At 40.0% G+C, this 24,712-nt stretch overlaps 3 protein-coding genes across 5 annotated transcripts in view; all 3 read right to left on the reverse strand.

Annotated features, from left to right (window-relative positions):
- Positions 1 to 2,137: 2,137 nt before the first annotated feature.
- Positions 2,138 to 7,745, reverse strand: loxl5a (lysyl oxidase-like 5a). Its single transcript, XM_019871684.1, has 7 exons — positions 6,926 to 7,745; positions 6,303 to 6,411; positions 4,869 to 5,006; positions 2,968 to 3,124; positions 2,785 to 2,880; positions 2,603 to 2,718; positions 2,138 to 2,498 (listed from the first exon to the last, which is right to left on the reverse strand). Exons 1-7 carry the CDS (start codon positions 7,656 to 7,658, stop codon positions 2,492 to 2,494), a joined length of 1,356 nt encoding a protein of 451 aa, XP_019727243.1. The 5' UTR covers positions 7,659 to 7,745; the 3' UTR covers positions 2,138 to 2,491.
- A 4,821-nt stretch (positions 7,746 to 12,566) lies between these two features.
- On the reverse strand, positions 12,567 to 17,232 carry mibp (muscle-specific beta 1 integrin binding protein). 2 transcript variants are annotated; one of them, XM_019871729.1, is made up of 8 exons: positions 17,076 to 17,232; positions 15,723 to 15,813; positions 14,704 to 14,752; positions 14,366 to 14,540; positions 13,293 to 13,364; positions 13,079 to 13,185; positions 12,917 to 13,002; positions 12,567 to 12,795 (listed from the first exon to the last, which is right to left on the reverse strand). In XM_019871729.1, the coding sequence occupies exons 1-7, from the start codon at positions 17,099 to 17,101 to the stop codon at positions 12,917 to 12,919; spliced, it is 606 nt and encodes a 201-aa protein (XP_019727288.1). In that variant the 5' UTR covers positions 17,102 to 17,232; the 3' UTR covers positions 12,567 to 12,795. The 2 variants fall into 2 exon arrangements, with proteins under 2 accessions (XP_019727288.1, XP_019727289.1); XM_019871730.1 differs by lacking the exons at positions 14,704 to 14,752; positions 17,076 to 17,232.
- A 1,079-nt stretch (positions 17,233 to 18,311) lies between these two features.
- atcaya (ATCAY kinesin light chain interacting caytaxin a) overlaps positions 18,312 to 24,712 on the reverse strand; it is a 14,255-nt gene continuing 7,854 nt past the window's right edge. For both annotated transcript variants that reach the window (XM_019871681.1, XM_019871682.1), the window contains 11 exons: positions 23,360 to 23,418; positions 23,032 to 23,280; positions 22,616 to 22,789; positions 22,417 to 22,519; positions 22,203 to 22,334; positions 21,413 to 21,499; positions 21,093 to 21,191; positions 20,908 to 20,943; positions 20,766 to 20,819; positions 20,614 to 20,674; positions 18,312 to 20,093 (listed from right to left, as the gene is read on the reverse strand). In XM_019871681.1, coding sequence (XP_019727240.1) covers positions 20,641 to 20,674; positions 20,766 to 20,819; positions 20,908 to 20,943; positions 21,093 to 21,191; positions 21,413 to 21,499; positions 22,203 to 22,334; positions 22,417 to 22,519; positions 22,616 to 22,789; positions 23,032 to 23,280; positions 23,360 to 23,418 — 1,027 coding nt within the window. In that variant the 3' untranslated portion in view covers positions 18,312 to 20,093; positions 20,614 to 20,640. The remainder of the gene's footprint in view (positions 20,094 to 20,613; positions 20,675 to 20,765; positions 20,820 to 20,907; positions 20,944 to 21,092; positions 21,192 to 21,412; positions 21,500 to 22,202; positions 22,335 to 22,416; positions 22,520 to 22,615; positions 22,790 to 23,031; positions 23,281 to 23,359; positions 23,419 to 24,712) is intronic.

Raw genomic sequence — 24,712 nt, forward strand, 5'->3', positions numbered from 1 at the left:
CCACGCAAGCACGGGGAGAACATGCAAACTCCACACAGGAAGGCCGGAGCTGGAATTGAACCCGGTACCTTTGCACTGTGAAGCCGACGTGCTAACCACTCGACTACCGGCCGCCCTACAAAGGCCTACAGAAAAGCTAATTAAACACATGGTAGAATACTTATTGAACTTTGTAATATGTGTAACATATGTGTACGGTGCCCAGGAGGACTTTTCTCTCAGAGTGGCGAGTTGTTTTATACCAAGTAATTCGTGAACGATTAAAAGACAATTAAAGCAAAATGTAATCTACACCATTTGTAATTTAATTTAAATTGTTGGTTTGTTTTGTTTTGTTTTTCTGATGGCAAAAGTGGTGGCTCCAGTCTTCAGAATGTGGAAATTGGGATTAATCTAAAACACACCTTTGCATCAGTTCTCTATCATCCGTTATGAGTTTGTCTTTAGCAATTATTTACTGGTTCTGATTCATATCAGCCTTAACTTAGCATCTCGTTGCCTATTAGCATCAACTAGGAAGTACTTATGCAAACAAAATGACCCCTCAGGTACAGAGAGGACTTCTGACGTTGTTGCATCACTGTTGGCTCTGACACTTGTTGACTGCGAGCTCTTCGCGCACGTCAAGATAAGCACACCATGCTGACGTACATGTTTCGCAGTGCTGCTTTCCCCTCTTGGCCTGCAGATCTGTGAAATGTCTCTACCTCTTGCCATTTGGGGTGGTGAAGGAATGCTGACAGGCATTTCTGCCCATCCCTCACGCCCTGCAGGCTTAACAAGACGACTTGCTCTCAGCAAACATCTCCTTGAGGGGAAAAAGACGAGGGATCTGTGTTCCAGTCTTTCAAGATTCACCCTTGCACGGGCAGAAGCATCAGGGTGCAGTTAGGCGCAGAAGTGCTTGCACTATGATTTTATTTTTTATTTTGTAAGTGCAAAGGTCAAACTAAATTTTACGCTGGGCTGATAACTCATATATTCCAAAAAAAAAAAATTCTTTCAGATTAATGATGACTGAACTGACAACAGATGCTACATTAGCAAATCAAAACATGTTAGACATACAAATTAGACAAAGGATTTTGCTGTGCTGGATAACTGATGTTTTTTAGCCTGACACAAGACCACGCAACCCAACGAATCATTCAACATAAAAAAACAAACAAACAAACAAACAAACAAAACAGATCTTAACCCTTTCATGCACGCTGTAACCTGATAACATGATTAACTGTCCACTGTAGTAACCGCTGTGCCTGCAAGGGTTAAATAAGACTATACATGGTGAATTTGCCTCAACAATTCTTGTGCAACATTGTCATTATTGCGCAATGGTTCATGTTGCTTCTGTCTCAGATTTTCCCACCTCAGATCTCAATTACCAGTTCAGATCTCAACAAGTCCCTATAACTGTATCGTGTCATCATCCTCGTAAGTTGTAAAAAAGTAATGAATTTATTTGACAAAGCAAGTAGCATAAAGCACAAATATGGGCTTCCAAGTCACTGATATTAGTGGATTCGTGTCTGTAAGTGTTCTATGATTGACAACCGGTATTTTGCCCGTCAGCGAGTCAGCTAGATAGGCTCCAACTCAAGAACAGGATAAGCAGCATAGAATGGAGAGGAATACTATAGAGCAGTAACGCGCAGTGAGATTGTCAGGGCGAGGCTCTGACTTTCAAGTCATATTTCCAAATTTATGAGTCAAACATGATTGATGCATATTGTCCATTGAATTAAGTGCCTGAAATGAAATGCAGGTGAAATGGTATTTTCTGGACTGATGTTTGAAGCAGATGTTACATTTTTAGTCTTCTTTTTTTTTTTTTTAAATTACCATGTATGCCATTTCGATTTGGTGGTGCACCATTGAGAATTTTTTGGATGGTTAGATGTAATATTTTCTGTGTTTGTCTTTCAGTGATGGATCACAATAGTTATTTTGAAAAAGCATTTAAAACCATAATTGCTTTAAATCAAAGAAAACTTGATTAAATGATTTTTTTGTGTTGCTTGGGGGGGGCCCTAGAAATCTCAAGGTCACAGGCAATTGCCTTAAGCCATTTCAAAACGCCTGCTACCGTATGCCAGGACTTTTAAAAAGGAAGGAAACAGTAGAATGCCGCTCCCTTAAATTCTTTATTAAATAGTAAGAGTTCATACATTAAAATGTACTTTTATAAATATACATTTGTGATGGTAAAAAAAAGAGGTACATTTTAATTAATACATGCAAAAAAACAACAACTATATTTATAAATCACAACGTATTTTCTCAGCCTTTACGATTCCAATCTATTTCATCAACACAAACAACTATTCCGTTGCATATTTCTGTTGGTATCCCATCGAGATCATTCGCATGAAAAAAAAGTGAAATAATTTAGAATTTCACCGGCATAGCTGGAGCGACACTGAAGTACTTGAAGAAATACTTCAGCAGCAGGACTTGCCAACAGCGTGAAGACAATGTGCTGTCACTCAGGTCAGCTCCTGTCAAACAAGAGACCCGTTTTCAATTGTTAATGTTTGAAGATCCAAATCACGTTGGTCATGTAAACAAATGGCCAATATGACGCAGTTAAGTGGCCCCTTACTTTGTGATCATACAGTTTGTTGCTTGCACGTAACTTCCCGTGTACCGGATGTCACACTTGGCCACGTTGTTGGAGAAATCTGACTCCTCGACAAGTTTATAGGGGTTCACTGTCACCTGAGAAAAATGTGGCAAAATTGCACTGAGCATACAAAATTTTACGTCTCGTTGCATTTGCATTACCTGGAGTGTGTAGTTTCCCGGTGGAACGTCAGTGATGTCGATCCATTGGCAGTCGATGTTGGCGTGGTAGGTGTCATAGCAACCGGGACTAAGCCCCTGACAGAAGTTAAAAAAAAAAAAAAGTACAGCTTGGTTTTGCGCATTATTGTTTATGACATTCTTCTAATTCCCCTGTGAGCAGACCTGTGTGTGAGCAGTACAGGCGAAGCGTCTCCGTACACCGCGGTCACATGATGTGTCCTCCAGACAGAAACTGGCCTTGTGGCCCTCGGCCACTTTGCGTCCATTGGAAGTATCCAGCAGGTCATAGTTGCTGAAGGCCTCCATGCTGTGGTAGTGCCTTCGGGGTAGAAAAGCCACAACAGACAGATGGAACCAAAGATCAATTGACAGGAACACAAAACGATAGGACTGGAATAATATGTACACTGGAAGGAATGAAGCAACATTAATTGAGCTTACAAAACAAGCCAACAAATAAACTTGAGTGGGGAAAAATGACAAGTAAAAAAAAAAAACTATCGAATTAACAGATGAAGGAACAAGGGGTGGGGTACAGCCAATCAGAGGGCACATTTAGTCCCCAAAAACATTCAGACTCACATTCACACCTATGGGCAAGTCTTCAATTAATCTAGCAAGCATGTTTTGAGGTTGTTGTAGGAAGCCACACAGGAAAACAGACAAGCCCCAGACCTTTGAGGCAGATATATAAAACAGCAGTCTACTGTGCAGCAGAGAACTGACCACAAAAAATTAATGGTCAATGAAAACCAATTCACAGCACAAAACAATTTCAGATTGAACAACAGTTTGAACAATAGTTCAATTTTACACTAAAAAGCAAACAGTAGGTATACCACACAATACATGAAATTCATATTCCAAATGAAGGAGCAATCAACGACCAAAACAACATACTGTAGAATAATAAAGACAAATGCACAATAAACAAAAAGTTCAATTTAAAAAAAAGACTGAATGATAGATTTGAACTTGCAAATAACAGAATGAACAAATGATACAAGGCAGGATAGCTCACACATACGAATCAAGAAATGTAACAAAAACAGTTTTTGGGTCTTTTTTTTTTTTCTCTTGTTTTGTGAAAAAAAAAAGATTGACCAAACAACCATGTAAGACAAAACAAACATAATTAAAGGTACCATGCCATCAAAATTCGATTTTTTTTTCCCACCGATTTATGCTTAACACAGGCTATAATGAGTCTGTGGCATGGTTAAGTTTGACATCCGTAGAGTTTGTCAATAATTTGCAATAGACGATAAAATATGACAAACAGCCGCCAAGACACACGAACACTACAAGTACACAAATACTGTATTGCGTTTGACAATAATACTTCAACATATTTATAATTTATAATGTATCTATGGATGAAATAGAAACGCTTGCATTCTCTTTCTCGCCATATGACACGAGAGCGATGCCCCGGGTACAATCAGTGAATGGGGTCGAAGCAAAACATCCACACTTTCTAGTTTTATTTTCGCCGATGTCTTCTTTCAGGATCAACCTGTATCCCTCTTGACTGTTACGCTATCTTTTTATCGTTCTTTAATTGTGATAAAGAACAATGCACTGGATGTGCACCAATGGCATCAAGTGATCGCCAACTAATTACCAATCAGAGGAAATCTGTTTTCTAACTTCAGTTTGAGGGCAACAACGATCCAGTAAGAGCAAAGCTCATTTACATCTCAAGGATTAATGAGAAATTGGCCCATTCAAGATGCCGGGCGTTTATGACCCACTTGCTGAAAAAAGGGTATCCTGGCTATTTCCAACCCAAATCATCTTTCAAACCCGATAAAAGGACATCAAAGGTGATTAAAAAAGAAATAGATTGGGGCATTGGACCTTTAATGTTTGACAAACTAACTATGAACAAACAAAGGAAACTACTGAACAGTAGCGAGAACAAAGTGAACTCGCAAACCTGATAAAAGGATATCAAAGGTGATTAAAAAAGAAATAGATTGGGGATTGGACCTTTAATGTTTGACAAACTATGAACAAACAAAAGAAACTACTGAACAGTAGCGAGAACAAAGTGAACTCACTGATGACAGCTGTGCCATTCCCACTTGTGTCTGGGCTTCTTTGGGAGGAAGTCCACTGTTCCCTGGTTCTTCACACGCTGGGGGAATCTCAGAAGAACCCTGTAATCCAGCTCGCTCACCCTCGGATGGTACGCAGACCTGCACGTCATAAAATGTCAGTAAATACATTGGTCTCATATGGTATAATGCACATGTTGCAGCTGTATGGGTGGGGTAGGGGGGTTGTGGACAAGTAGCCCAGATTTTATTGGATTACGGGCAATTGGCAAATACTGTGCAATGCACGGGTCATAATATTATATGCTTTTGCAGTTTTGCCCGCTGGTTTTATCTCAGGAGTCGTTTGTTTTACTTGGCAAAGAGATCTTTGGCATATGCCAGCTGCTGTGCCACTCAACCTCCAAGTGGGCAACAGCCCAGTAAACATCATAATGTGGTGCAACTCAAGGGGAAGACCATGCTTCCTTCCTTTTATCTGCATCAGCAGCATCAGACTTTATGACATGGTCTAAAGGGGCTAAAGTGCCAAATACCAGCGGTGGGATCATTTTGGCAAGCCAGTTTTCAGGTAATGTTTCTTATCACTGACTGTGATGCAACTGGTGTTGCTTTTCATTCTGGCCAAAAAGTAGTTCATCCTTAGTTTCATCAGATTACATCAGATTTGGGGAGATTATGGCCCAATGAAACCAGACTTTTTGGCCGTAATCCAAAAAGATGTGTTTTGGTACAAACACGTCACTGCTCATCGCCCCAAAGAAAATCATTCCTATAGAGAACCATTTTGATGGCAGCATTAGACAGTATGTGTATTTCCTCAGATGGAACTGTCAAGGTAGGGAGAATTATGAACAGTTTCAAATAAGAGTCACTGTTAAGAGAAAACTTTCAGACTTCTGCTAGAAAGCAAAACAAATATGAGGAAAAGTCCACTTGAATGGCTGAAATGTATTTTCTGTTCATCAGATATGTACTTTCAAAGTTGCCAGGTGTGTGCTGACTCTCATTTAACACGATTTTCGATGGGATTGGTGAATTTTGAACTCAGCCACGTGCCAGTTGTAAGAGGGTGTGCACACATATGCAACCACATTCTCATTCGTTTACTTTTTAAAAGCTGATAAAAAAATTCACTTGAGAGGTTAAAGGTCATATTATCGCTGGGAAACGTTTTGAAATGATTCCTTTGTCTCCTTTTGATTTAAGGTCACAAAAACGTGGCATTTGAAGTGGGGTGTGTAGACTTTTTATATGCACTCAATACTCATTTTAACATTTGACGATATCTTATACGAAGAGTGATGCGAGATTGCGATTTCTTTTTCCTAATGTGGGCATCTAATGTGCTCAATAGATAGCGGCCCAGATGAAATGCTCTCCCACACAATACATCACCCGCCGGCCGAAGGTTTAGTATCGAAAACAGATGTGCACCTGGACAGGCAATTCTCCTCAGCGGCACAGCGGAGTGCAAACATTTGCACTCGTTGGATGTAAGATGCAGCTTGGATGTAGTATGGGTCAGGAATCAAGTCTGGGAGACCTACAGAAAACAAAACATTAGCAATGTAAAGTACAGTATAATCTGTATAGTCCAGTCTGAAAATGTCCAAGCAGGAGGTAGAACATTGTATGTGGTGATTTGAAAACTCTGTTTATGGTTATTATCGTGGCAGGATGCTGGGTTGGCACGTCTGCCTCACAGTTCTGAGGTTCCGGGTTTGAATATCAGCTCAGGCCTTCCTTCACAGGAAAAAAATGTCTCTTGTGAGATATAGTCATATAGTGTTCCCTGGTTTTACTAGCACGTCCTTGTCTTTCTGATAGAGCGCAGAAATATCTACAGTGGAAATTATGTCACTAGTAAGACACTTCAGAGCATAGTCAGTCCTTCTATTACTGAGTCTCAGTCGTTCTACTGGTGCCCCCAATTTATTCTGCTATTGCGCCAAAACTTATGCTGAGTACAAAGCGAGTACTAATTGGACAGCAAAGTCATGCACTGCACGTTAGAATACTGAATAGATGCTCAAACAGCTTTAGAGTGTGTGTCGTACCGTTATGGAAGAAGCTGGTACCATGGCCCGGTCCTGGTAAAACCGGTCTCGTGGGGGCCCTGTTCCTTTGGTCCGGAGGGTAAACGTTGTAGAAAACAGAATTCCTGTGCTGGATATTGTGTGGATCCTGTTGTGGCTCATTTGTGTTATTGGTGGTGCGGACCGGATCGGTCCTCTGTTGCGTATAATGTACCTCGACCACATTTCTGGACAATATCGCAGGTGCGTCAGTCAGTTGCGGTTCAGCTCTGCGCTCCGTGTTCGGAGTTTGTGTCGTGTCCCTTTCATCATCACTGGCCACTGTGGACCGAGGCGTCGGTTGCGTGGGCGCGCCGGTGTCGTCCGAAGAGGAGCTTTGTCCTCCTCCGGAGAACTCCTGATTGGTGAAGGCCGCTGCATTGCGGGGTGACCAGGCTTGGTCCCTCGGAACCAAATTCGGCCCCGGGGAGGCAGTGTTGACATGACCCGGATCTGTGGATGTTCTTCTCGATGGCGGTGGGAGGTGAGCTCGGTTCATGGTGGTCAATAGAAGGTGGGTACGGCCTCTCAACTGCGCTGGTGCTCGGTATTGAGTGCCCGTGGTTAGTAAGCTGTACACCTGGCCGTTGTTCTCCCACTGGAACCTGTGCTTCCACGGGTGGAGTCGTGCGCGCGCAGGATGACGATGCTGCGCGCTACTCAGGCGCACCACAACATCCAGGAGGCAAAGCAGCAAGAAGGCGAATTTCTCCATCTTCGACTTCTTCTTCTGACTTTGAGGAGGTCCAGTACGGTGGTGCCCAAATGTGGAAGTGGGAGTGGGCTGCAGTAGACTCCTGTTATAAACACACAAGCCATTCCGTCACAGGTCCGTGACACATTTTGAGCAAATGTTTGTCTTGAGACTATTATGAGTCACTTGACAGCACACAGTCAACAAGTGCAGACCTCCACTAAGAAGGGTCAATGATTTAGGACAGGGAGTGGGCAAACTTTTCCTCAATGAAGGGGCCTCATTTTAAAAAGTGACAGGTGAGCCTGGTTAATTCATTGAGTAGGTTTAAAAAAAAAAAGAAGTAAATAAGTCAAATCGTTTATTTTAATAGTAAAAATCATAATTTTTTTAAAAATGTTATTTATAATTAAATGATTTGCACTTATTAACTCCCTTATTTAATGTGAATAGTTTTTTAATTGTTTATTTTAGTAAGATGGCAAATTTTATTCGTTACAGAATACAATTATATTAAATAAATCCAAACATTGAATAAACCATTTTAGGGGAAAACAGCATTTTTTATAGCTACAGTTTGTAATGTAAGAGGGCCTAGATTTTGTAAATGACAGCATACAGCCTCAACTCCGACATGTCTGTGGGGCAGCTTGACTGGCCTGAGAATAAACAAGACAAAGTTAGAAAAAAATAACACCAAGGAGGTTTAAAAAAAAGAAGTAAATAAGTCAAATTGTTTATTTTAATAGTAAAAATCATAATTTTTTAAAATGTTATTTATAATTAAATGATTTGCACTTATTAACTCCCTTATTTAATGTGAATAGTTTTTTAATTGTTTATTTTAGTAAGATGGCAAATTTTATTCGTTACAGAATACAATTATATTAAAAAAAATCCAAACATTGAATAAACCATTGTAGGGGAAAACAGCTATACTGCATTTGTATAGCTACAGTTTGTAATGCAAGAGGGCCTGGATTTTGTAAATGACAGCATACAGCCTCTTGTGCAATCAACTCCGACATGTCTGTTGGGGCAGCTTGACTGGCCTGAGAATAAACAAGACAAAGTTAGAAAAAAAATAACACCAAGCAAGAAGCTCTGATTAAACAACAGCGAGGAAATATCAAAGAAACTGACTACCTTGCATACTGTTAGCCACTTAGCCTAATAGCATAACTATCTAAGATGTTTTGACCAACTCTCACAAACCCTGGGACCCGTCTGTAATTACAAGGCATTGTCAAACCTTCATCAGTCGCATTTGACACACCCTGAACATGAGATATTCTGACAAACCTATCAGTCATGGATGTGATGATGACAAATTGGCGGTGGATTGACGCACTTTACAAAGAGAAAGAGACAACATCACAAGCACTGGTGGTTTCTGATATATGCATTATATGTGGCCTCACAGGGCGGCATTGCTGGCGGGGTGGGTTGAAACGTGCCCCAAAATAGAATAAAATTGCTATGAGTACTGGTTTTCTGGTCGTATGAATCACCCTTTAGCGTTTACATTGGCAATTTGCGCCCCCTTGTGGATGTATGATCTGAACAGAGATGCAGGGCAGGGGAGCAATAACAGATGAATGTAATGAGGGAGCAAAAAAAAATCATGCAAAGACATCCTAGCTTTGTGTGAGTTTGATCGCAGTGGAGAGAAAATTGAAGTGAAATTCTGCCCGATTAGCGTGCCTGTACCGCTTCAGCGGTCGTGTCCCTCAACATGCCACACGGTGGCAGTACACGCGCACTAAAATCAACACCAGCAGAGGGAGTCAAATGCTCATCGATATCCACTGCAAGACTCACTGTACCAATGATTGTCTTAGTGTTAATTATTCTGGTTCACTGTATCGTTCTGCCACTTTTTCTTATATTCTTACTAATTTGACAGTCATTAGTAGTACTAGTAATCCCACGCTTGCCTTTTCTATGGCACTTGCCCTAAAATGGAGTCCCGTTAAATGGACAAAGGTAGAGACGCGGTGGACACCATGGACAGTTGCCAGCCAATAGCAAGACACATGACAAAATAACCACTCAGACTTATCATCACAGCGGAAACCTGTGGGTTAACGACTTGTTCACCATCCTGCCGCATTAGAAATTATCCTTTGTAAATTGGAGAGGTCTGAATATTATGTAAAACCCCCAGGGTCTGTTCCTCCACCAGCACCACAAAAGCACATATCTAAATATATCAACACATGTGGTGGGTGCCAAGCACTCACAGCCTGTAAACAATTTGTAAATATAAATCCACAAAGTGTGAGCAACGCGAGTACTTGGACACGTCCAACCATGGTTGAATCACAAGGTTCAGACAGGCAGTGGTCTCGTGGCCGTCTGTGACCACATGAGCATGATTCCTCCACTATATCGGGATGCTTCTCATTGTCCCATCTTGTACTCAGACTTACCTCATAAACTCCTGGCAGACGTGGTGTCTCCTGGCACGTCCCACACGGGGCAATGCGATCCCATCAATGAGCGATGCTCAAACTCGCTTCGGAGAGTGAAATGTCAGACTTATAAAAAGGTCAAATGGAAACTACATCGATTCCGAAACCTTCTCCCGGTCATTAAGGTGTTCACTGGCAAACTCAAAGGGGAATTAAACATGTTCTTTCGAATAATACGTTCAAAGCACCCCCACTAATGTAAACACAGGAATTACGGACTGGTTAGCATATCCACCTGAGAGTTCTAGGGTCACTGGTTCAAATACAGGCTCCATATTCTCTCCATGGCTGCAAGTGCTGATTGTTTATGTTCCCAAAAAGTGAGTTCAAATGACCATCCATCGTAGACATACATAGTACATACGGATAAACTACATTCTTGAGATATTAATGTTGTACCTCTTTATGAATGTGCTTTCGTCTGAGGGTCAACTCACTGTGGTGTACTATTCAATGAAAGTGTCTAGACTGGATTTGTTTTCACTGCATAAAGCAGCTTGCGATAATGTAGCCATTGTGTTCACATTATCTTATATTAATTTGACATGTCTACTCTATTCAGTGACTGACACGCATAGGCTGCGCCCTTGATGACTTTACTTTGTTTGAGTTTACTTGATGAGGAGATTTTAAAAGTGAGCATATGCTCGCCTGCAGGTCAGACTCACTCACTCTGCTGTCACTTTTAGCACCGGGAAGCCAAGCCAGCGCCTTTTCCGACCGCGTCCACCTGTTAGGGCGTCACAACAATCCCCTTGTCACTCCATTTCCACAAGACATGCATGTGTCACATTGCGCCAAGCCACAACTGATGTCAGAAATACTGTTTCAATAATGAGTGACGATAATAAACACAGCTATGACATGTACTTGAGGTGAGCTGCTGCATTTGGCAGAGGCGTAGTTCATTCAATATGTGACATAAGCGATGGAAAGTTGCACGACATTCACGCTATGGCAACTTCTCTTGGCAGCATGCTCACAGGAACACTGGCATGGACACAGGAGTTCAGAACATTCAAATTCTTCCATTCCATTAAATATATTTTAAGTCAGCTTGGCTTATAGATCACTTTGACAAAGCAATTGATCTTTAACTTGACTCATGTTTTTAGCCAAACACCCATCACTAATGACTACAATGGCTTGGTTTATTTTTTTTTTTAACATTTTAAAATCATTTAAATTTGTTAATTAGTACTCTATGTGCATATGCTGTAAATATGAATGTAAAAACAACCTTTGATATTAATTTTGAGTGTATTTTTCAATGTACATATTTATATACAAAATTAATCCAGGCGCTTCTGAGTAAAATATATTGTAAAACAGTTTGTTTGCTTCAGCAGTTACATTCAAAAAGTGAAACACACATACTGTAGATTCAGTGAACACATTTCAGAGGACCAATACAAATCACATTTTATTAAATAATTTTTTATGGCTTTATTTCTTATGTAATTTCCTAAATTCTCAAGATGGCAAATTTTTCTTTGCGGAAAACTATGACAATCATGTTATTAAAACAATGTTGTGAATATATGCATATACTGCACAGATTCTCTCTCTCTCATTGTGAGAAATAATTTACATGAACAGCATCTATTTGCACGAGCACTATTTCGACCACGAAACTCATTTCCCATCTCAGGGCTCCATATTACAATATCATGTCCTTATGTTACACTAATTACATTTCAAGTTTTTCCATGTTGCAATGACTCAGTGTCGTGTCAGACCATGCTCTATATTTAGCAGCATGAGGCAGGCGCTGTGTTGACCTTAAGAATAGAAAATTAAGAGATTTTCAGAAGGGATACATGAGGTGATTGTGGCCTAGTTTTGTGTACAATGCCCGCACGGGACTTGTAACCGCACGTGTAGTGATCCGGTGCTAATATGCTAAATCTCGAGGGCTCACTTGTGACGTAGTCTGGAATGCCACAAGAGGTACAACAGGGTGGCATTTCAGAACGGGAATTAAAAAGGACTGATCCATCCAAGTGAGCAGGCAAAGCTCTCAAAACATACCAGAAGTCAATGTACAAGAAAGGAAAACGGCAACAACTTCATTTCAGCAAGGCTATAATAGGAACGCTATCATTGGGATACAGGAATGACCCCGATTCCCCTAACCATGAGAGAAATAGGACACTCTCTTTAAATCACCTTTTAACAGTTCCTTCAAATATGATTTTTAACCCTTTCATGCACCCTGTAACCTGATATAGGCTGTCCACTGCAGTAACCTCTGTCCCTGAAAAAAAACTTCGATATTACTGATAAATGGTTAAGCCAATGAGAAACTACTGTATGATGCAAAACCTGGTTGCAAGTTATCGTATGCAACTAAAAACGAAACCCACAATTTTCAGTCGTAATGTGTTCCTTGATGTTTAAAAAAAGGTGAATTTTATTAGTGCTATTTAAGATAAAAGAATGACAATGCTTGATAATCTCAACATGAATACATGTTTATTGGTAGAAGAAAAATGTGACTGGCTTGTAAAGGGTCCGGTATGAATAACAGCAAAAAAAAATCAGTTCATCAAGAAAAAAATCACTGATAAGTTAAAATGAATTAATTGCATTAAAAAACAAACAAACAATAAAGCTATTAAAAAAATTTAAATATTTGGAGCTATTTACAAGTCTTTGTACAGCACTGGAGTGCTGTCTTCATGCTGCAAGAAAACACAAAAACAGAATGTTTCAGTTTGCAATGTAAAACCGTTTTAAAATTTTATCCATCTCCCATTGACTTCTTTGGTTGATGCTAGAACCAACCAGAGTTGGTGCACTCACCTATAAACGATTAAGCAGGTTGTTTTGAATGTCCTCATACACTTGGTTGTAGACCTCTTCTTTAGATTTCAAGCCATCCAGGTATTCTGTGAACCAAAGACAACCCACCTTTAAAATAAAAGTAATGAGGGTGGGGTGGAAGAGCATCCTTGCTAGATTTACCAATATCTAAGCAGCTGTCTTCCATCTCTCTGCGGTGCTTGAGGTACATTGGCCAAACATGTCCATCAAACAGGCCAGGAGGATCTGGAACCGTGTATTGTCTTGTACTGAAAACAAAAATATACTTTACTTTCGGACAAGTGGCATTTATTGGGAAATGATTGCGACAGAAATTGAATTCAGAATTTGAATGTGAAAAAAAAAAACTAGCTACCTTCTCCTCCTCTTGCACTCTTCATAGGGAATAGAGATGTAATAGCACTTGTCAAAAACGTCCAGCAGCTGTCTGCAGGGGCACACGTGGAAAGGTGATTAACAACACTGACGCATGTGAGAAGCGCCCATGTGTCTGCACTGCTTATCGTTGGATTCGTATTGAACACAGTCAGGTTCTTTCAGCTGAACTGCTTATCTCCAGCTGCAGGAGCGCAGATACTAGATGTGCACAGACAGATTTAAAATCAACCACGTGACACCACCAGCCTCCTCATCCTAAGGTCATTTATCTACTGAGGTAAATAAGCACAACACTTCAATGACCTCTCTGTGACAAATTTATGTCTTAATACGAGTGATAGTCCCACTACCATGTGGCGGAATAGATGTTATAAACACTGCTTATGTAAAGCTGATGTTTAGAAATTGCAGTAATTCCCCATGAATACCATAAGTGCACATCTAAAAATGGCGATGACCCCCGAACATACAAAGCTTGTCTTTTGATTGAGATGTGTCACTTGCACAATTCGGCAACAACTCGTTTTAATTCAATCTGCGACTCACTTGATAAATCGGGGCAATGTTTGCCATTGAAATGAATGGTGAACATAAAACGTGCCGTGTGATCACACAGCGGCATGTTGCATACAAGAAGGAAATTTATTTAGACCGCGAAGCCTTGCTCACGTACCGCGGCCAAAAGGTGCAACCTCTCATTGTGTGGCCCCGTTTGCTTGCCACGTGACGCATGGAGCTATTGTTGTTTCAGCACAAATACAACTGATGTTTATTCCCGTGCATGCCAAGACTGTTTTCAAATGCAAAATAGTTCAGTAACAGAGGCAATTTCTGTCGAAAAATTTTGTGCGCAAACCAAATTGTTCTTAAACTATGTCATTCATAAACTGAAGTTCCATAGTAGTTACTTGGCACCAGGATGTTATAAGATGGCACCAAACCCCCATCTAGTGTCTACTTATTACTCAGAGCAAATCCAATCAATGGGGTTTTTAGCAAATAACAGGAGGATAGATAGATTCAATAAAGCTCATCTCAATTGATACTTACGGGTCATTGTAGAGTAGGAAGCCCTCCACAATCAGAATGTGGATCTGCTCATCGGGGTCGGCCACATTTGAGGAAGACGACGACGGGACACCATGCGAACGGGCAAACTTCACTGGATTCTCTATCCAGCCTTTGACGGTGTTGGTCATGGCCTCCATGTCCAAAGCTGTGATCACTGCAGAACAACATTGCAGAAACAGAAACAGTACATGAGCAAAGACGAAACAAGAATTGTAGAGTAAGGGTAATTGTTTTTGACCTGTCCAAACGAGTGGACTCAATTAGAGGTTTAACAATATAAAGTCGTAAGGGGCTGGCACTCTTCGGTGAGGTCTTACCATCCCATTGTTTAAAGCCGTCCTCCCCGACTTCTATCTGATCGGGTTTCTGAAATAACAGTCACCAAATAAAATATTTGCTGCAACCTCACATCCATCTAAACACTTGAAGGGGGTGGGGAGTGTGTCAAGAGATGAAGGAGATGATGTTGGCCATTATTTCAATTTAGTTCATTGAGTACAGTGTTCCCTCACTATATTGCAGTTCGTGTTATGTAGTATACAGGCAAGTCCGAACTTCAGTTCAGAGCAGCACTGAGGTTAACTAGAAGAGATGTAATAGTTCAAAACTAGAAACAGGAATCATGTAATACAGTAACATAATTTGCCATTTTAATATTTGTTGCTCCCACTCAGCAGAGAAAAAAAAATACCTTACTAAAATAATGGCCCGAGTCATTTTCCCCCCCAGGAAAAAAAAAAAAAAACCCTGAACCAAATGTGTTTTATATTTATTAATAATCTCATTTCAGGGACAGAATTGATTGATCTGTTTCACCATGGATGTAGCCGATTTTAGCAGAGGTGGCTGGCATCATGAGATGTTTAAGGCAAAGAAAATAAATACATTGGTATGACTGAGGCCATTATTTTGACAATGTGATGATATGTGCCTTTGAGTATTGTTGTACGCTCGGTTTTTAAGTGTTGCTGCATGCAAGGAAAAGTTTACAAAGTGAATACATTTAAATGTGTTAAAAACGTGGGAAGGATAAAATAATACAAATAAAGCACATTATCTCTACTTCATGAATTTTCATGTATTGCAGGTGGTTCTGAACATTTATCCCCGCGATAAATGGGGCTTCACTGTACAGTACAGCTGACAGAAGAAGTACAGTATGGCTAAAGCACTTACAAAGATAAGCAGATGGGAGCATGACTATGGGTCGGGGTGTTGTGGAAGGAGCTTGAAATACTTTGTTTGCATGTAGGCTACATTCAACTGATGAAAAGTGATGGGGGAGGGGGAGGAGAAAGGAAAAACCCTAAATCAAATTTTACTTGCTAACACTCACCTTGTAAAAGTCATCCTGGTGCACGACACAACAGTTAGGCAACGCCTTGATCAACTTATTAGTCAATGTCGTTTTGCCACCATTAGTGACTCTGCAAAACAGAAGAAGAGGCGCAACCATATAAAACTGGAAAAATGTTTTAATGCAGTCACTTTGTACTGCCAGACAAAATTTAAGCATTAAATGATTCAAAGTGGCCGACAGTAATATGCCATTTGAACGAGAAGATGTTAAAGGTGAGCATGTGCCATGATGCGACTAAAGGGAGGTGCATCGCAATAAATGAAAAACTTGAGCGGGACATTTGAAATTTTACCATGCGAGCCTTCTCAAAAATGGAGGGAAATTTAAACAAGCATTAACCAAAACCATAAAGAGCAGTAAATGTATAAGCGTTTTAAATGTTTCAAAAAAACTGTCATTTATTCCCATTTTATGTAAACTGCAAACGCATTTAGTTTCACTATGCTTTTAGCTAGGGTCTCGTCTTGTGGTAGCACAATGCTACACCACACGAGGCACAGTGTTTACAGGTGCAGCTCATTCTAGTTAAATATTTCAGAAGAGCTCGTTTATTTCAGTTGTTCGAGGCAAATCAAATTAGGTAGGAACTGTCCTTCTAAAAAAACATTTAGTGTTCATGTTTTCCATCATCTTTGAGCAGGGAAATTTGCTTTTTTTCCATTAAAACCCCCCCCCCCAAAAAACATAGAAAAGGAAGTTTTAAAGTGGCCTCAACTTTGAGAAAGTAGCGTATATAATAGTCGACATTATTTATTGTTCTCATTGAATTACAGTGCTAAATTTACTTGGGGCCACGTGTGATGCCGCGTTCTACAAGCAGCACGACTAAACAAGGGAACACCTAAAACGTTTAAACGCACACATGTTTGTAGTAAATGTGGGGGAAAAAAAGACGTGTCAGCCATGTGAAAGGATCGAGTAGCACGACTAAACAAGGGAACACCTAAAACATTTAAACGCACACATGTTTGTAGTAAATGTGGGGAAAAAAAGACGTGTCAGCCATGTGAAAGGATCAATGGTGATACGTCTGAGCCGTTTGGTCGGAGCTCGTGTTTTGAATCTCCCTCCATTTTAGGGTGAAGTCTCGCGGTACTTTTGAAATGTCCCGCTCAATTCAATTGGACGCCGGACGTTAACACTTCAAGAGTCACGGAGTCGGTCACCAAATGCACACATCACATCGTACTAAAAACCGTTTTTGTGTAGTCTCACTGCAGTTTTTAACTAACTGTATGTCATTTTGTTGTAATGTAAGCGAGACGCAGGTTAAGTAGTTAAATAGTGCAACTAGCAAACAAGGTTTGGGTTACAGTTCCAAAGACTTACCCCCCAATTCCTATAACGTATTTCATCTTTTCCTCTCTTCTCAATGGTTCTTCTCAAATGAAGAAAGACAAAGTGCCGCTATTTCTAAAAACAAAAACTCCAAGAGGTACTCTACCACCTACTACGACTTCATTCATTGAAAGTGAGCGTGAGCCATAGGAATTTATAGCTTCTCGAAGACGCTGACGTCACATTATACGCTGCGTACGTCAGCACCCCTCGTCGGCCAATCAGATGACTCTAAGAAGGAATCTCTAGCCAATCAAAACCTGCAAATTCTCCCGTATTTCCGTATTGCTCTGCACCTGTTTATATCGATCATTCTCTCTCGGTTCTGTAATATTCCTCTCCATCTGCTCACTACAGCCCCGTTGACGTTTCAGCTGTGGAAAACTCCCTTCAGTTAAATTAAGTTGTAACATTATTTACAACAGAATTTTTGGGGGGACCTATTTATCCATAAACTTGACATTTTAAACATTACTATGGAAAACTAAAAGTTGTCATTTTTCCTTTATTCAAAACTAGAAATTATGGCAATAACCACCAGTCAAGTCTGACACTTTATTTATTAAAAGAACAAATTGATTTGACTTTAGATCCATTCAAACACTCGAGTAGTTCATTGTAACAAATAATATTTTTTCTCAGTTAAATTGAAATGAATCATAGCAAAACAATAGCACACCATATATTGGAATGCTTGGATCGTTTTATTTTGACCCGTTGATACAGAATGCCTATATTAACAAAAGGTAATGCTGAAGTCATTTATAAAATTGACAGAAAGAGGTCAAAATAGGTGGGAGTATAGGACAAACCATTAAAATTTACAGATCGTTCTCCTATCTTAGCTTTTACCTCTCACTTTTGAGCAGAAGTTTGCTTCCTCCCTTTAGCATGTCTCTATTTGTGTCTGTGTGTGAATTCTGTCACAATCATGGGGCTAAGGGGGTCTGCTGTTGGGGCCTCTCCCTCAAGAGAGTGCTGAGAGAAGGGTGTGATGTGTGTATCATATAACCATGTGATGTCACAGGACTCCCTGTTATCTAAGATCCACATGGGTCTTGTCAGGTGAAATAAAAAAAGTCCCAAAATTAAGCCTTGGTTGAAGTTTATGTCATCAGTTTTACCCCGGTATACACCTTGTTATTTCATGCCATAGTTCCTGAATAAATTTCACTCTGGATTGTCATGTTAAGATGAAGTATATCTACAAGCAAAATACCAACTAGATTTTAGGGAGGGATTATTTATTCAGTTCTATTTACAAAGCAGAGTTAATCATCTAACTATATGTCTGAAGAACAACAAAAACAATCCGTTGTATCGCAATCAAAACAGCAAAAAATAAAGAAATAATTAAAACAGCCAGCGTCTGTGTGACTATTTTGTGCTTTTATGATCAAAAGGAAAATCATTTTGGAAAGTTGTGAGTTCATGTTTGTCGACACAGCATTGCAATAACAGCACAGAATTTGGCGACATGTGACAAGTCTGTATGACCAATTGTCATATTTCATCATTTTTATCAATGACTTCAACATGAGACACTAAACAAAACAAAATAAAGATCATCAGGCTTGGTAGATGATTTCAAGAGAACTTTCAACTTCTATGAATAGTCACAAAACATCAAATTAATTGAGAAATTAAAAGTAACAAATAACTTTTGTCATATTTCTACGCATTTCAAGTTAATACTAATAAAACAAAATACATTTCGAAGGCCATCCCATTACCAAACAAATCACACAATTCCAAATATTGAAAGCAATACAATGATGCACGTTTAATAGAAAAATAATTTATGGCATTTTGTACTGCCACTACCATATAACTGTTGCATCAATGGAAGACAAGAAAGGGAGGGCAAAAGGAAAACCAATAGCTCTCCACAAAAAGGGATATTTGAGAAAGGTTCAGACTATCCGGACCAGTATTCCAATGTAATTTCTGTGTTAAACTGACAAAATGCACTTATGCCTTTTAATTTGCATTTCTAAAAATAAAAGCGCGCAAAACGTGTCTGTGCTTTGAAGAGTAGTGCAAATAGTACAGTATGTAAAATACAATCAACCAAAACGAGCAAAACTAAGTGATACAGAAACGAATCTATTTTATGTTCAATCTATTTGTATGATCGTAAACATGCTAGAAAGAAGAAGGGAAGCACTAATTCATTCATGTTTTTAAATCACCTTTGACGTGTATGATTTACCAATACGGAGAAAGTACAATGAAGGATTTAAAACAGTTTGTTCATTACCTCTAGCAGGGAGTTTGTTATTATTTTCAGTTATGTTTGTTTGCATTTCAGCAGGATTATGCAAAACGATTGTTCAGCCTTGGTTTGCGGTTATTTGTATCTTAAGTCAAAAGGGGGTAAATATATAGAAAATTGATATGAGCGTGCATGGGCAAATAGTTCACATACATCTGCTTTTTAAACTCAGGCGATAGAGGCACATGGTAAAGTGTAAAAGTAGAGATGGAGGTCATAGAGAATGACCTGGTCGGTGCATCATGGACATTCTCGATTCTCTGGTCAGTAGAGCAAATGAGAGAGCTTGAAAGGCTTTATGAAATCACAACATGGAGCAGAATCAAATAATGTATTGCAGTATTTACACCCAAAACACTTTTTACCCAGCCGCTCTTCCATCCATCTGGTTTTACTTTCTGATTGGGCCTATGATAAACAGACCCTCACTTCTCTCATTTGTGCAATTTTTTACCGGGATGTGGAGAGGGAGAAATCCTTTTCTCAGTCTTCCAGTGACACATGGAGGACAAACGTTCAACGTGAGTCGCTCAAAGATTAAAGTGCAAAAGTTCACCAGTAAAGTCCAAGGGAAGCTCCTTTGCAAATGTCACATTAACCCGTCTCATCAGAAAGGGGAAAAAGATGGGATGGCGCATTTGCCACTGCAATGTGTTCGAAAGATGATGAGCGCACAAGGAAGCACACGGAGTCTTTGCGGCTTTGATGAATAGATTGATGCTCCAAGTGGCACACTGCAGCAAAAGAACGTGTGAAGGAATTAAACAGAAGTGCAAAAAAAAAAAAAAAAGAAAAACTTTTTACTGCATTAATGTGAACGAGCAACCTATTTTTTCTCTGATGACATTTGTCAGGTATACTTCAACGTAATGTGAGAATTACTGTACATATTTTGAGACAATTAATTTGTTGCATCAGCATAAGAGTAGAGATGACAGGACAATTTCATGTGAGCCAACACAAAATGATGTTTGAAAAGTTCTGCTTTAATGAGGATCATGTTTTCATGTGTACTGTTGGCTCTTTGCATTGTTGTAGAATTTCATCTATTCAATCTAAACAAAAATACTAGAAACACATAATACCACAACACGAAACATATTGTCAAAATAATACCACTCCGATTGTTTTAACGAAATTATCTTGGTTTAAAAATGTTTTGATGCAGCTGTTGTATTGGATTTTATATTGTATCAAATCCAAATCAAATCAAATCCATTCCAAATGCATGGTCCACCATCAATGTCATATTACCTTTTTAATGAGAGAATTCTTCCCTTTTCATAGTCCCTGCTCTACAATCATTGACTTTGGCCTGGAAAGAGTGGATGTTTTTAAAAATTTATAAAAATAGCATTCAATAATTGAAAATGTACAGCCACTGGAAAACACTTCGATACCAGTACCTGTCTGACTTTTTCTTGACTGGTTCTACCCGCTGCCTCTCCTCTTGCTCCATCCTACACACATTAAAAATAACCTGAAGTAATACTGTAGTATGCGTGAAGGAATAAAGTGAGAGATCAATAATTACGACTAAAACCTCACCTCTCCCTGCGAGCTTTAATCCTCTCCTCGTCAAACCTGCAATGAATCAAAATGTCTTATGTTTATATTTAATCCTGCCAGGAATGTTTAAAAATGACGAATAAGAAAATATAAGACTGTAACGGCTAGAAAATTGGAAATCAGATCTACGGCTCTTTTTCTCTTCTTAGTGTAGAATAACTTACTGCATAACACATTCTGGTACATGTACGTGCTCCATAGGGACCATTAGGGAAAGTTCATCCAGGCTGTGAACATACTGGATCTTATTCATGAACTTCACACTGTAAATGGCAGCAAGAGAATTACAGTCAATACACTAATGGCATATAAAGTACTAAGGCTCTCAGATTTTTACCAATATAGCTTGATATGCATTTAACCGGATCCCCTACATACCACTAAAAGCCCCCACCTAATGTGTCTGTACAAGAATGTAACAAAAATACCTTTCGAAATGGTAGCATTAACTTTGAGTCCATATTGGCTTGCTTGCGGGTCTCACCTGATAAAGGGCCTGGAAATTGCCAGCACAGTGCGTATGAACCAAGTAGGATGAGCAATGACCAGAGACTTCAAGTTCTTCCTCAACCTGGTATCAAAACACAGAAAAAAAAAAAGACTCAAATATCTTACCGTTCTGTTTGAATGGACAAAGTTAGTAGGTATTCACCGAAAGACAACAACAGTTGTGAGTGCAACTAAATAGTTGAGTTCACATCGTAACTGTTAAGTGTTATGATCTGTGTTTTTGTTGTTTGGCTTGTATTTGGTTTTGCCTCATGTTGACTTGTTTTTCGATTTATTTAATTTTATTTTTTTGTGGTTCATGTATTGTCTGGGTCGTTAGAGTTTTTGTTTCCAGCTGTCCAGATGCTCCTCGTTGTCTTGTCAGTTTTATTGTATTTAGTACCCTGGTTTCTTTTGGTCTTTTTAGTTCATGTTTGCTGTTTCTGTGAGTTATTTTTGTTGTTTCCTTTTGTGGTTAGTTTTGGTTGTTACTTTGAATCTTATTTGTGGATTTTAGTAGTTTAGTTTTTGATTCCTCCCAGTACCCCGTGTCTTTTTGTGCTTTTAAAATTGAATCCCTTTTCAAGAGCACTCCTGCCTTGCCTCCCTGCTTCTCGGCATTTGGCTCCCAACCATGCAAAAACCCTATTAACAAGAATGGACCGACAAAAGCAGAAAGAAACCAGGGAACTACTATTTACAAGCAAACTCGAGAAGCACCTGGACAAGACGTTTGTCTACACACATTTGCCACGTTAATTAATATTTCAAAGTCTCTTTCCCACCTTCTGTCAATCATCTGGTAGCATTTCTTGAGCCAGCCGATTCCGGGCATCTTACTCCTGGGTGTGGCTCCATTCATGTAGATGATCAGGTAGTCTTCAGCTACGAGCATCTCAAGACTGCTCACCACATACCTAAAGGAGCAGGCGAGGGTGACTCTTTTTGTTTAGTATTGACTATTATAATATCATCTTCTATAACTTGTTGTGGACTCACAGGAAGAGGTTTTCCATAACGTAGTGGTACTCTGGGATGCTGCTGTCAGGCAGGTAGCATGCAGAAAATACAATGATGGCGTTCAGGCCTTCCCCAAAATAACCTGAGGAGAGGGTTTGGGTTTGAAAAAAAAAAAATTAAAAACATTAAGTACAAAACTGATGACTCACTAAACATTCCCCACTCCACTCTCACTAACCTCCATGTGAGATGACTCTTTGGTAGGGTCGGATGATCTGCATGTCAATCCTGTGCTCCTGTTCTCCAATGATCACCGTCCTCCACAGACGTCCGTTGTTGGCGTTTCCTTCCTCGTCCAAGTCTCCTGTACCACCAGTCGGACCCGCTTTGGCTGAGGCCACTGGAGTGTCATCTGGAATGACACAATGATATGTCTTGTTTATTGCATTTTTTTTTTTTTTTTTTAGAAGAATATAGTTTCACAGACACGATCAAGATAAATGAGAATAGGGTTGAGTTGGGTTTTTTTGTAAATCAAGTGGAAGAAACACTCTAACTTCATACAGCAAACCCCAACCCCTAGGCCTAGGCCACCGCGCTGGTTTGAGGTTACGAAAAACGATTTTCAAGACAGTCACCAGGTTTTCCTCCTACCTTCCCACTCCAGGTCATTGCCATTGGTGATAAATTCGAGCGAGTCCGTCTCATCTGGCGTTTCGATGTCATCCACGTTGATGTCCAGGTCGTCGGGTGTGTCCAGAAAGTCATCCGACAGCAGGGATCCCTCGCTTTTATCCAGGGACAGAGTCATCTCCGGGGCAACCAATGTACGCCGTGTACGGTGCGAGGACGATACACCTGCGCCTCCTCCAGGTGGGCTCATATTCATGGAGTTGGGAGGGGCTAGGAAGTGAAAAGGAGAGTTGATGCAAGCCTTTTTCCAAAAATGGGCAATCAAGAGGTCCTCAATGAATTGTCTTACCTGTTCTGTTGTCTGTGAGGCCACATGTAGGGTCCATGTCTCCGTACTCAGGTAAAAGTCTGAATGACAAATAACGTTAATGTATAAAACTCAAGTAACATTCAGCATGGTTGTACCTTCTGATGACAAAGAAATAAAAACATTAGTTGCAAACAAAACAAATGGCCTTCAGTTTTGTTTGAAATTGTTGGAGCGATAATAGGTTATCAATATGTTTACTCACATCTGTGGGAAGCTACAGTGGAGTAGAACTGTACTGCATCACACTGAGATGTGATTTTTTTTTTTTTCTTGTTCTTTGGTGTACTACGTAAACCTCCACCAATGCCCCAAAATGCTAGTTTGGATCAGCACCAAAGTATAAGCCTTCAAAGATACCTCTCTGCTCCACATGGCGGGATTTTCAAAAGAACATTTTGCAAATTCATTGACAAACGAAGGAAAATACTGCAAGGCATTGCAGTGAGACCACATTAAAATGATCCAGCCTACTCTGCTTAATAGGTCCTCCCTTTGACCATGTCCAACACCTGCACGAAGTTCAATTAAGCAGTTTTGTGTTACAGTATCCTTCCCAGTCACACACGGCAATGAAAACAACCGCCTTGACAGACGTAATGAATACCACACTCATAGTGACTATCAATATTGAGCATTAAGGTCTTGAAAATAGCACAACTTTTGCATTTGTATATAGCTCTCAATTAACTGTGCTTGTGTACCTAATATTGTGCCCAGTGTGTGCATACACTGTACTCTGTGTATCCCGTCCACTGTATGAGAGAATACCAAAAATTTCCTCACACAAAAGCATGGTAGATTATTCCAATTAGTATAATGTCCAATGGACCATTTAAAACAATAGTTTGGCCACTAATCCATCTTAACACAGAAAATGGGAGCGCGAAGAAGAGGATGGTAATTAACTTCTCTCTGGGGACAGATGAAGATTACAAGGCTGCCAGGCAACATGAGGCAGAGCAGAGGAGGGGGAGAAAGAAAAGGGAGGACAGAAAATGCGGTTCAAGGGGAAGAAAACATTGAGTGCAACCCAAAATGCTTTGCTTGTGCGTACTGTGAGTACGCAGAACCAGATGGACCATTTCATCATTTGTAAACAATGCAAAATATGAACACAGACTCTGTGCCAGTGATGCAGGGAGCTATACTGCAGTCTGTCTCAGCAGCTGAGGTGGCATCAGCACGTCTCCACGTGCTGCACTCCTGCGTATGCTTCATCATCCCTTTTGCAGGAGAATGGTGAGCACCTCCCTCTGGGCCACTGATAAACAACCTCAGCATCCCCTTCCCCCTTTGTAAAATGAGCCCTCTTTTTTATATCTCTATATATAT

This window comes from Hippocampus comes, unplaced genomic scaffold (genome assembly GCF_001891065.2).
Source record: "Hippocampus comes isolate QL1 unplaced genomic scaffold, H_comes_QL1_v1.1 scaffold182, whole genome shotgun sequence".
Taxonomy (NCBI): Eukaryota; Metazoa; Chordata; class Actinopteri; order Syngnathiformes; family Syngnathidae; genus Hippocampus; species Hippocampus comes.

Bases quoted from the DNA above. Each gene is read 5' to 3' on its own strand.
- mibp (XM_019871729.1), bottom strand. From the start codon at position 17,101: ATGAAATACGTTATAGGAATTGGGGG. The intron at 15,814-17,075 runs GTAAGTCTTTGG...TCTGTTTTGCAG, and splicing joins TACGTTATAGGAATTGGGGG to AGTCACTAATGGTGGCAAAA. The intron at 14,753-15,722 runs GTGAGTGTTAGC...CTGTTATTTCAG, and splicing joins ACCAGGATGACTTTTACAAG to AAACCCGATCAGATAGAAGT.
- loxl5a (XM_019871684.1), bottom strand. From the start codon at position 7,658: ATGGAGAAATTCGCCTTCTTGCTGCTTTGCCTCCTGGATGTTGTGGTG. The intron at 5,007-6,302 runs GTGCACATCTGT...TATGACGTGCAG, and splicing joins GAGGAGAATTGCCTGTCCAG to GTCTGCGTACCATCCGAGGG. The intron at 2,719-2,784 runs GTAATGCAAATG...CATTTTTCTCAG, and splicing joins CGGGAAACTACACACTCCAG to GTGACAGTGAACCCCTATAA.